This window comes from Dendrobium catenatum, unplaced genomic scaffold (genome assembly GCF_001605985.2).
Source record: "Dendrobium catenatum unplaced genomic scaffold, ASM160598v2 original_scaffold_98264, whole genome shotgun sequence".
Classification (NCBI taxonomy): Eukaryota; Viridiplantae; Streptophyta; class Magnoliopsida; order Asparagales; family Orchidaceae; genus Dendrobium; species Dendrobium catenatum.
In genome coordinates, this window is record NW_021416702.1 from 53,248 (window position 1) to 66,375 (window position 13,128).

At 32.3% G+C, this 13,128-nt stretch overlaps 1 protein-coding gene across 1 annotated transcript; it reads left to right on the forward strand.

Annotated features, from left to right (window-relative positions):
* Nucleotides 1-381: 381 nt before the first annotated feature.
* LOC110109279 lies at nucleotides 382-7,974 on the forward strand. Its single transcript, XM_020840262.2, has 5 exons — nucleotides 382-549; nucleotides 700-758; nucleotides 5,143-5,246; nucleotides 7,608-7,662; nucleotides 7,735-7,974. The coding sequence occupies exons 1-5, from the start codon at nucleotides 424-426 to the stop codon at nucleotides 7,853-7,855; spliced, it is 465 nt and encodes a 154-aa protein (XP_020695921.2). The 5' UTR covers nucleotides 382-423; the 3' UTR covers nucleotides 7,856-7,974.
* Nucleotides 7,975-13,128: the final 5,154 nt, after the last annotated feature.

Below are 13,128 nucleotides of genomic sequence, written 5' to 3' on the forward strand. Positions count from 1 at the left end.
TTTTTTTTTTAGGGTTGTGAGTGCAAAACCATAACATTATGTTAAATGAGATTAAAATACAAAATTTTGTCATCTTTCAAAATAATTACCTAAAATATCACTCACGATCAATAAATTCTTCCATTTGTCGAACTACAATGACAATTAACTAGCTTATACTAGTAGTAGTTTGTGAGAAATTATTTTGTGCGAACAAAAAGAATTGTCGAAATTATTGCATATTTATTGAGTATTTATTAAGTATTTATAAACACTCAATAAATTAATAAATACTCATAAAATACACAATAAATATTAATAAATACTGACAAATATCAACTGATTTATTGAATATTTATAAATACTCAATAAATAACCCGCTCGGCTACTAATTTCTCGTTCAGTTCGCCGTAGCCTAATTAGTTTCTCGCCTCATCCCACAAAATGGCGACGCCACCTCCGTCGCCCCCACAACTTCCCGCCGGCGCAGCGCTGCCTTCTCCGTCGCGAGACGCCGGAGCCGGAGGCGACGCCCCTGCAGTATCTTCCATGGCTTCCGTCTCTGTCCAGGTTCTTCAACTATGCACTTCTCCTTTCTTCACTCACCTCTCAATAGCAAAAATTGAATTTTTTGGTGACTGCGTCACCCCTCACTTGGTCCGAGTTCTGTTCTTCTGATGCTTATTTCTTGGGATTAATTTAGGGTTTGGGTTCTCTCAGGTTACTGGCGTCAATTTGGAGAGTAATGAGTTGAAGCCTGAGTTGGCGGATGGATTTTTGTGAGTTCTTTTATTCACTTTTCAGACCTTGTTGTTCTTTTTCTGTTATTGAAGCGTTTAAATTTCCATTGTCTGTATTAGTTTGGAAGCCTACTAAGATAAGTGAGATCGTTCTGTTCTTTTTTAGAACTAGTATTCTTGTCTTGCGGTGAAGAACCTGGAAAAGTTAAGGAAAACATCGCTTAATTAAATTTTATTATAACTACTTTGCCAATGTTGATGCGAAAGTGTCAATTAGGATTGAGAACAGTTTTCGGCAGAGTAAAACAAAAGAGAAATTGAATGTACTACACACTCAATACCAATATTTATATGGTTGAACTTCAATCAATGATATCAGAAAAGTCACAATCTTTGTGTATCAAATCGAAGAGCACTTATCAGCACCTTTTAATTCCTTCACAGACCCTTGCAAAAGGCAACGAAGCTCAAGACTAATATCACAATATCTCAAATCAAGATTACCTTGCCACCAAGTCTTATTCTTGTATGCAGCGAAGAAATCTCCAATCTTCAAATGAAGCTCATTGATAAGACATATCGATGAGGTTACAAGAGATATCAAAATTTCTTACCTTAGTATCTAAACCAAACTCCATTTTCATAGCCATTGCTACAAGTTGCCGAAGGAAATATGCATACTTACTGCAAGGGAATGACCAAACTTATCACAAGATTGGGCTTTCAAAATCCTAAGATGTCCAACCTTTAGTATGAAAGTTGTTTTCTAAATTAATGGAATATTAACTAAAATTGAGTCGGTTTAAAAATCCCACTCTCACTCATTCTTGTGGTAAGATGTAAATCTCCTCTCTGACTCGTTTGTAAGTATTCTAAACTCCTCATGCCTCGAAGGGCTTAACAATGCTCAGTAAAGATTGAATTAGCATAAAACTTCTGACTAAAAATCATTTAACTAATCTATAAGTTATTTAGAATGTTAAAATGATTTTTTGAGTAATTTTAAATATTTACTAAATTTATTTTTCCTTAAAATCTTGGGCTAAAGGTGAGATCAAACTCTAATCAACAAGTAAAGGCAACCTAATGACTCAATTGAACCTAAAAACCTTACTAAGATCTCTTGAGCACCAATTGATAGTCTTTTGATTTCCTTGTCCTTAGATTTCTTCAATTTTCATATGATTTAGCCACTTGTAGAAAAATTTGTGCAAACTCCATGCCCTCAAATCTCTTAACATAGATTTTAATGCTTCCAAACATATATTTGTTATTATTAAAATTAATCAGCTTCCAAATACCATAGGCTTATCTGATAAACTCATATCTACAATAAAAAAGCTAAATTTTATTCATTAATAGTCACCCTAGGGTTACGATAGATTTAGCATTTAGATCTAGCCTACAATTAGTATGACAATTCTATTTTTCTTTAACATTTCTTTACTATCTTCGATGAAAGCTGAGGAATATTAAAATCCAATTTTGGCAAATGAATTATGTATTTTTATTAAAAAATAATAGTTGAAAATTTAAGGATCACAAAATTGCACATGGTTAAAATCTCACACAATTGAATGAAATCTTTATTATATCAAGTTTAACAAAGCTTAATCAACCTTTCAACAAATAAAAAAAATATTAGAAAAAGAAGGAGAAGAAAAGAGAGAACAAGAAAAGAAATCATCATAAAATAAGTCTCATGCTTGTATAAGATGATGTACTCTCTCAGAAATTTCATATATCATACTTGGTCAAGGTACTTAATCCTAAAGGGTAGATTTGCAAATTTGAGCAATTTTTTTGTTAACCATCCCATTCTTTATGTATGAGCCTCATATATTTATTTATATAGTAGAAACCCATAAAATCCAAGGAATCAACCATTAAAATTCAATATCAAAGGAATTGCATCGATTTCAATAAAGAATTGTTAAAAGAGACAAAATAATCATAGGATCCCTAGAAGGAATTACCAACAAAATAGCTCACTATTTATTGCAATTTTTTTAAGTCCAGAAACTAGTAGTTGTAAGTGAAGTCACTAGAATTACCTTTGCAACATTCCCAAAAGTCAAAGCCAGCCACAACTTCAGCAATTAAGTACAAGAAACATCGATTCTGTTATCGTCCTGAGAAGGATTGAAAAACTAGATTCAGTATAGAAACCATAGGAGGAAGAGCTTTAAATAGTTCCTTCAATTCTACCCAACTTAAAAATTTAAGCCCGTCTCTCTTTAAAGTTTAAATAAAGGAGCCTCTGAGAACCACCATAAATAGTAGACATAATGACATCACCAATAGTAGCTTCAAGTGCAAAAGTGATTGGATCTAACATGGCATATGATGATTTAGTTGTAAACCAAATGGAGGAGGTGGGAATAGAAGAAGAATTCAAGGCATTGGTTGATAATTCATAAGATATGGTAAGATAAGATATATTAAAAATTGGAGTAGTTTCTTTAACTTTTCTTATCATTCTAATCTATATGCATTCATCCCAATTTGCTGCATAACTTTATATGGTCATATTTTTTTCTCAAGGCCTACTTTCAATTTCACATACCTTCTATTCTATTTTGCAATGGATTTGTAATTTTCATAATTATCAAAAAATTTTTTAAAGATGATTTTAATGCAAATCATGCATATAAATAGTGGATAAAGTAGCAGGATCTGATGCATATGAAGTATACACTTGAAAACTTAAAATGTGTTACAAAAATTTTAGAACATACAATCCTTAACTGATAGGCATCAACTCCAACTAATAAGTGAAGCAAACACATCTCAGCACAGAATGGAATGATTCAATGCAAAGATCTCGTGTTTTTGTTAAGCACTGCAAACTTAGACCTCCACATCACAAAAACAAAGTAACTTAATGAAAGGGTAGGGGTCGTAGGGTAGGCAAGACAAAGAAAATGGGAGTGGATAGAGGATTCAAAGATATAGTAGGAAATGATATAATATCTACAACAATGTAGGCAAAAGATTGGAAGAGGGTGTGGTCGAGGATGGAGAGTTGAGAGGATTATGAAATTATTGGCAATGATTATTCTTGTTGACAATGGTTGTGCTGCCTAAGCTTGTGAAGCTTCTTTGCTAACGTAACGTTGTTGGCATTATAATCATTAAGATTGATAGATCTTCTAAGCTGTAAGACTGTAATGATTGGCGGTGTCTGTCATTCTTGTAAGAGACTGTAAGCTTTAGGAGGGAATGTGAGGAGAACAATAGGACTATATCGACATATGGGCTATCTGATTGACTAAGGATGTTAACGTATTTGTTCAATAGCATTATGAAGCAATTACTTAAGTTAGTGAGTTGGTTTGATAAATGAATCATTGTATTATCATATTAACTTTTTCAAATGTGGCTGGTTGTCCATGGAATCCTATCTAATAAGTGAATGGTATTATTTGTTCACTTGACAGAGGTGTTTCTAGCTTTTCTTGAAATGATTTTTGTGAAGACAAATTATTTTTTATTAGCTCAAGCTGTTTGTTTATCATTAGTGCACGTGTCATGCGAAGAAGAATTATGTCTTTAGCTATAGTATACTCAGAGCTGTTTTTGTCCTTATTTTGGCAAATAAGAAACCCTCATGAAAACTCAACAAGGTGAAATACCAAGCTTCTAATGATTAACAGGTCGGGTTCGGATCGAATACGAAACTGACCCGACACTATTCGGGTCAACCCAAACTAGACCCGTTTTTACATACGGGTTGGTTTTTTGACCCGAACCCGACCCGCTTTGGGTCTGGGTCAACCCGACACTACCTGAATGGCCACGGGTCGACCAAAAAATTACTAGTTTTCGGATAAAAAAATGGGTCAATTTCATATTTCCAAGTAAAAAATGGGTCAATTTCGGGTTTCTGGGTCAACCCAAACCCGACCCGGTTTTTGAAACGGGTCGATTTATTGAACCTGAACCTGACCCTTTTCGAATTCGGGTTGACCATATCCCGGAATTTTCGTGTCGGGTTTTCGGGTCGTGTCAAATATTGACGCTCCTAATCTTCTTTAAGTAATCATTGCATATGGATAGTAGTTCTTTTTCTTTTGCTTGGAGGAGTGCCTCAGAGTATAAGCTTCAAATTACCTATACATCTAATAATATATAACTTAAATGCATGAGTTTTACAGAAAACATATATCTTCGGTTTGGTTGACGGTATGGTTCTCTTGTATGATCTAGATTTGATCATCTTTTGCTCATTATTTAGAGTTTGGCATTGGTTTATGGCGTCGTAAATAAATTATATGGTAGGCAAAATGCATGAGTTGTAGAATTTACAATATTAAGATATTAATGCACGACTCTCAAGCCATTATTCATGACCTGTAATGTGATGTGTAGATCCCATTTTATATGTTTTCTTCATTTACTGATACCATGCTTTACTCTCTAGGGATGAATGGAATGCAGAGAATGTGGAGAAGCTGAAGAAATATGAAGCTGCATATTCACGAAGATTAAAGGCTAAATACTTCTCCATGAAAACTCTAAATGGAGGTAGTCAATCATCAATGTTGTTAAATGATTTTAAAATATATGCAATCTTATGAATGCTATTGGATTCACTTGACATTTTTCTGACATGGATTCGCTTTTATTAACTTTACAGTCAGAATTTATAATTGAATGCCTTTTCTTTATGTAAGCAATATTTCCTTGTAATGGACCCTATGTTATTAACCTAAACGTTGAAAATGCGTTTTGTTGAGGCGAATATAATCTTTCTATTTAATATCTTTATAGTGAGCTTGCCGCATTTTTATCATATTTGTAGTTTATAAACCGTAGTAGATTATTGTTGTTTATAAACCATAATTTAATATGAAAGTTTTGCACTCCCTAGGAACAATTCTCTTAAGTATGGAAGGCTGGTATACTGGTATAGCAATGTCAAGTTCATTTTCTTCCTGACCTTACAATATTGTACGTTTCAGCTTTATCCATTACCCTTACCGAAAACAAACTTTCAGTTATTGTCTTTTGGAAGTAATCAGAACAAACTTTTGGTTATTGTCTTTTGGAAGGAATCAGAACAAGCTTTTGGCTGTTGCATTCATCATTGAGGCAGACAATAAACCTTCTTTCTGTATCACAATGTTGTTCAACAGGATCTTATTTAAGGCATGAGTTTTTTCTCCATTTTCTTCACAGTTATATATATATATATATATATATATATATATAATCTAATAAGATGACAGAATTGAAATTTCTGGAAACAACTAATGTTATATTTGAATTTATTTGTTTTAATCAGTGTTGTTAAAATTGTGCTTTAGGAGCGAATCAAAGAAATGTGCTGGTTTTGTGCATCACTTTCCAGTCGAATGTATGCTCGCAGCAAAGTGTGTGTATCGCGCCACTTCACTATATTGCCTTGTAGCGTTGTGCACTCGGTTCATGCTCAAAACAAAATCCTTGTTTAAATTTCGTTGTTTGATTCATTTGCCATAATAATTAGGCACAATTGTTTACTTCTCCGCACTATTTCTCATTGTTTTTAATTTCTTGGTCATTGTTAAGAAAGGTAGAGGTAGATCTAAAAAGATTAGGTTAGAAAATATTAGAAATGATTTTCTTTATTAGATTTAAATGAGATTTTGACTTTTAACATGACACAATGACAAAAAAGGATTCATGCAGCCGACCCCACGTAGTGGGACAAAGGCTTGATGTTGTTGTTGAGGTTCTCTATTCTCCTGTTGAAGTTAGTCGTTTCTTTGTGGTTCTTCTCTTTACCCTCACTCCCTTATTAGTTCTTATACAATTTTACTAGTTTTGATTGTTTGCACTAATAGCCGCTCACTCACAAGCTTATTCTGGAGAATGCTTCTCAATATCTCATCTTCATACGCTCTAATTTTTGTTATATCTGCCCGTGTCTAGCTAGTCACACAATTTCACATATATATTCTTGATTTTTAAGAATTGTTATATTACTTCATTATTTATATTATTTTGTTTATTTTTTTTTCTTTTAATTAGCTAGTAATTAAAAGATTTCTAATATTCGATATATTGGGTCTATTGTTTATAGTGATGGTAAAATAGATGGGGATATTATTAGTAGAATTCAAGTTGGATGGTTGAAGTGTAGGAAATCATCGGGCTTGTTGTGTGATAGAAAAGTCTCCCTCAAACTTAAGGGAAAATTCTATAAGATGCTGGTTAGACCTGCAATGTTTTATGGTGCAGAATGTTGTTCATTAAAAGAGAAGCATAATATTAAGTGTTACAGAGATGATGATGCTTAGATGGAAGAATGGCTTTACTCTTAGAGACAAGATACGAAATGAGCATATGCGTGAAAAGGTTGGAGTAGCTCCAGTGGAAGATAAGATTAGAGAGAGTCGCCTTAGATGATTTGGTCACATAAAACGGCGGTCTTCCGATGATCCGGTTAGGAAAGTAGATGTATTAGATTTGACTTATTTTAAAAAGGGTAGAGCATACCTAAAAAGATTTGGTTAGAAAATTTTAGAAATGTCTTTCTTTATTAGATTTAAATGAGAGTTTAACTTTTAGCAAGACACGATGAAGAAAAATTATTCATATAGCCAACTCCACATAATGAAATAAATGCTTGCTGTTGTTTTCATAATTAGCTAGTGATTATTATTATTGAATGTATCATTGTATATGCTGATATATATATATATATATATATATATGTTATGTTTTAAATTTGATTAATTAAATAGCTATTGCATGGACATTATATATCTATATATAATTCATTAACTTTCTAATCAAATGATTTTTCTTTTAGCATATATAAATCACTCCTAGCTTGGCAATGTACTTTTCCTTTTAGATTTTGCCTAATTCTTGTAATGACTAAGCTTTTTCACATTGCAGAGGACATTTTTGACCATGAAACTATAGTGGACAATGTGATCATAAAATCAAGCAGGTAAGATTATAATTATGTAAAAATGTCTTGTTCATATTACCATATTCACATCATAATTTTCTCCTCATTTAGATGGCCATGCACAAGATCATTTGCTGATCCAATTCAGAATATGGAAGATCAAAAGGGATTCCCATCTTCCACAGAGGCTGAAACCCCCTTCGTTGCAACAATACAAGAATCAATAATTTAGGCTTCATTTGGGATAGCTTTATTTTTTTTTTAAAGTAGTTTTCTAGTACAGAAACTTTTAGTTTAAAATATTTTTGTACTAAAAAACTATTTTATAAAGTAGTAAGAAAACTATCCCAATTGAAGTACTAGGCTTCATTTGGGGTGGCTTTCTTACGGCTTATTAAAGCAGCTTTCTAGTATAAAAATTAAAATTTTTATACTAAAAAACTGTTTTAAAAACCAGTTAAAAAAGTCGTTCCAAACGACACTTTAGTTCTAGCTGTTGAACCAAAATTTGCAAGTAATGCTAATATACAAAAATGCTCAGAATCAATTTGTAATTTGCAATTTTATCAGGGTTGTGCCACAAATTAATTTATCTTAATAGAAATTTCTTGTTTTTTTGGTTTTTGGCTGATTCATTTTATTCATATGATCTGGTGGAAAGCTTTTAAAGTCAAAGGGGAAGCTGGAGCTTTGATCAATATTAACATTATTTAACAAAAGAAAGCTTACTGAAGGTTGCATTTGTTCATCTTGGCTTTCTTAAACACCTAAGATCAAGCATACAATTAGTTTCCGATTTTTCAGGGATATGAATAAAAAACAAATCTGAGAATAAAAAAAAATTAAATTATTCATTTGATGATATTATATAATTTATTTAACTATTGATACAAAATTATTATTATGTTCTTGTAAATTGATTTTTTTTTTTTGTAAATGTGTTTCACATAGTTTTGGTGTTGGATTTAATTTTATATGGAGTTATATGAAGATCGTATTGTAGATTAGAATTGAGCCCAAAGAAGGAAGAGAGAGAGAGAGAGAGAGAGAGAGAGAGAGAGTGAGAGAGAGAGATTTAATGGATTATACAATTGTTTGAAAGTACTTAAATAGATTGTGTGATTAGTGGTGTAGAAAGCGAGTTTCATTAGTAGTTGTATAATTGTAAGAACATTAATGAGCAAGTTATGATTTAAGAGTATCATTGGTGAGTTTTCCTCATGAGAATCCCGGGTTCATAAATAATAGGGTTCAAGTTTGGATAGAATAGGAATATAGTTGACAATTCTATAACAACAACATCAAGCCTTTATCCCACTACGTGGGGTCGGCTAATTCTATAATCTTGTAAAATAGAATTAGTTGACAATTCTATAATTTTAATTTATTTATTTTTAATTTCTCGAGTTAAAATCTTGTAAAAGTGTATGTTATATTGGCAATCGTGCACACATACACAGAGGAGTGAAAATAAATTTTAAAATTTTGAACTAATTGTACTGTACGATTCAGATTGTGTTGTACGTTCAGTTGTTATTAAAATGATTTAAAATATCTAATTTTGTAATTAATGTTTTTAAACTAATAGTACTGTATGATCTGTTTAAAGTAGAAACCCTAGCCGCCAAACAAAATTAAGTAAGTTTTTATTTTTGTATTTTGAACTAATCATCTTGTACGATGCCATTCGTTTAGTATGATATTTGAAATTTTACTTAATTTAATTCTCGTGATTAATCAATCAAATCAAGCTTTAATTAATTTTGTCAATCATACTATACGATATGGATCGTATAGTACGATAGGCAAAGATGAATCATGTTCATCCCGACGATCGTCTTAGACAAAACTTTGGTTTTTTGTACTAATCATAGAGTACAATGTCAACCATACTGGACAATTAGCAGAGATGATTTTCAATCGTCCTAAAAATCGTCTTGTACGATCAAGAGGTAATTGAACTAATCGTACTATACAATATGTATACAAATTTTGAATTGTTCTTCTTAGGATTGTTCCATTGTACTGGATTTTATCTGGCTTTGAACTGATCGTACTATACGATTAATTTTGGATGAATTGAAAATTTAGAGTTTTTTTAATACCTTGCATTTAAAGATTTTCTTAATTGTTTTTCAAAAAAGAAGAGGGACTTTTAACTGTTGAAGGAATTCTATGAGATATCTTGGAGAGAAGAGAAGGAGATGGTGAGTTGTGTGAGAGGGAGAAGTAGTGTGAGGGTTTTTACACAACCGCTCCAAACAAGCGGTATCTTGATTTATCTACGGAGCTTTGTGTATCTCAAGGGCTACTCTGTGAAGAAAAGCTTCAAGGTCAAAGTCTAGGATTCTCTGAGTTCACCATGAGGGTACAAAAGAATTTTTAGGTACTCTGCCTTCACCAAAAAGGTGAAAAAGCTTCTACGTTCATTGCCTTCACCATGAGGTGAAAGTTCATAAAAGTTGTTAAACCTTAAGGAACTAGCCTGATGCATACTAATATGAAAGTAATACTATCACTTGATGCATAAGCTATTACACTTATCAAAAGTTGCAAAGATAGTGATGATAGAATAATCGATACAATGTAATATCAATCACATATTTTCAACCAAGTAGTTATATCCAAAAATATAATGCAAAAAAAATAAAGTGCAAAAAGTAAAAATTAGAATGAGTACACTAAATTTATAGTGGTTCGATCAAACAATGACCTACGTCCACTTCCCAGAGTCCTCATCTATGGGTATTACACTATCACTATAGTTTCTCTCCTTTATAGCTAAGCGGAGTAACCCTTACAAACACTTTTTTACCAACTCGGTGTGATAGAGGATCGTATTCCTTTCATAGGCAAAGAACCTTGACTCCTTTTCACCCTCCTGATAAGGCAGAGAATATGTACTCCTTTTCAAGCTCCTAGTGAGGTAGAGAATCCTGATTCACTTTCACCTTCCCCGTTAAGGTGGAGTAGCCCGATCTTTTGACACCAAAGAGGTCTTCTTCCCAAAGCTTCCCTCAAGACAAACCTTGACTCTTGGAGGAACTCTGGTACAAGTTCGCCGGAGCAACCATGTGAAAACCCTCTCTCACACTCCCTTGAAACCCATAAGGATATTCTCCCTCTCTTACAAACTCCACTGTTTTTCTCCCTAGCCCAAAGCTCTCTCTTCAAGCTTTCTCATAAAGAAAATATCTCAATGAATGCTCAAAAGACTATCACAAAATCTTATAAAAAATCTTAAATAGAGGGCTTAAAAAAATTCTAAAAATTTAATTAAGTCGTTTAATATAGTACAGTACGATTTGCAAATTTTGATATGTTAGTATTATAATATCACCAATTAGTACACTACAAAAGGTTCAAATTTGCATGTTTGTGATGCACGATCATCAATACGAATGACTGATCATATAGAATGATTAGTTCAACCGAAATGCAGTTCGTCCATGATGAATCATTAGATGACCGAATATTATCTTTGTTGATCATATATTATAATCTAGTTGGTACAATATGATCACAATATATAAATTAAGCAGATTCGATTGATTAATCATAAGATTAAATTAAACAATATTTTAAATATTGTACAATATGATTAGGATCATACAGTACAAATATATATCTTTTAAATTTAAAAATTTTCCTAATTTAATGAGCGACGAGGTTTTTAATTATAACAGATCATCAAACATGATGTAGTTTTAATATTGTATGAATAGTTATATTTTATTTTTTTTTCAAAAAAAAAATATTTTATTAATTTATGTAACACCATTTTATATAGTACGATCCATATAGTACAGTATGAGGTCATAAAAAAATTAAAATATTTAAAGTTATTTTATTCCCAATTTGTGTGTGTGCAATGTCACCATGATAATATATATCTTTACAAGACTTGATTCAAGAAATTAAAAATAAATAAATAAAAATTACATACTCTTTCAGTATATCCTATTATGCCCGATCTTGTGTCCTGAATCTTCAAATAAGGTGCATGTTGTACCTGAAATTTTAATTAAAACACAAACAAATAAGTATTATAAATACTAGGATAAATAAAGAGGCAGTCAATAATATTTATTATCATCAAAATCATAAACTCAGGAGCATGAGTTACAACAGGAGGGTGAAACGAGCTCTGATTCTCCATCACTCCAAGTTGATGGAAGTGATTCTTTTAAGTGCTTCTCCGTCTTGCTGTGGGGGACAAAAGAGAGACACTAAGAGTTACTGTAATACCCGGAGAGGAGGACTCCGAGGAGTGGACGTAGGTCATTATTTGACTGAATCACTATAAAATTCTAGTGTGCTAGTTCTTATTTCATTTATGTATTTTATTTTTCTCACTTTATGTTTATTTTCTTGAAAATCACATGTTAAAAAAATTGTGGTTGATATTAGATTGATTTGATTAAATTATCATTACTATCACTATAATTGTTGCTAAATTTATTAGCTTCCACATATAGTGATCAAATTATTTAGTTTAATTTATTAAAGTTTTCAAAATGATGTTTCTTTGGGTTACATAAATTTTTAAATAACTAACTTATTCCCCCTCCCTGTTGGTGTGCCTAGGGACACTTCAACAAGGCTTAACACCTTCCTTTGAACTTTCACGTAATTGATGGGAGAAGCCCAGAGCAGGATGATAGGTGCGAAGGGAGATAAGATAGATCATCATCTAAAGTTATTTTTAATTTGAAATATCCCCATTTTCAAGGAGTTGTACATTCTTAATTAGGCCGTAGAAGATTGGTTACTTAGGCTGGAGAAATCATTTGATTGTAGTATACTAAGGGTAGGAAGGCACTAGTAGTTTTTCTTCTAGATGGGGAAGTAGAGCATTGGTGGGTATGTAACAATTGTCATCAAATCCAGATGATTTTGTATAACTAATCCTCAATTTTAAGTTAATTGATACTTAAAAGTCTTAGCATTATGAATGGGGTATAAAGTAACTAAGGTTTGGAATTAAAAATAGATTTTGTTACGTGGGCACCGCAGTATAAGAAGATACAGCTATGTAGAACTGAATTCCCAAGAAAATCAACAAATAAATAGGCATGGGGGAACATCGTAACATCGGGAAGATCCACTGTGGCGTTGAGTCTCAGGTGAGCATATTCTGGGGGCATCAAAAAGATTTCCCTGGACTGTTGTGCTGTAGGGATAATCAGGCACCGTGATGTTAGTTTAAAATTATGGAAAGTTTAATATAAAAATATCTCGCTTATTCCACCACCACCCTAGGATTGCCAGAGAAGAGAGAAGGAGAAGGAAAGGGAAAGAAGAAAGAGAAAGAGAGAAGAAATTTAGAGGCCATGGCCATGATCCTAGATTCATCTGTTGGGCAAGCTTAGGAAATTGTAGAGTTCCAAGTAAACTCCTAAACCCCTCAAATTTGAATTACAATAAATTTATTAAAAATTATAGGAAAAAAAGTCATTTCTCTTAAATTTTATGAAGTTTTCATCGTGTGATTTCTTGTATGTT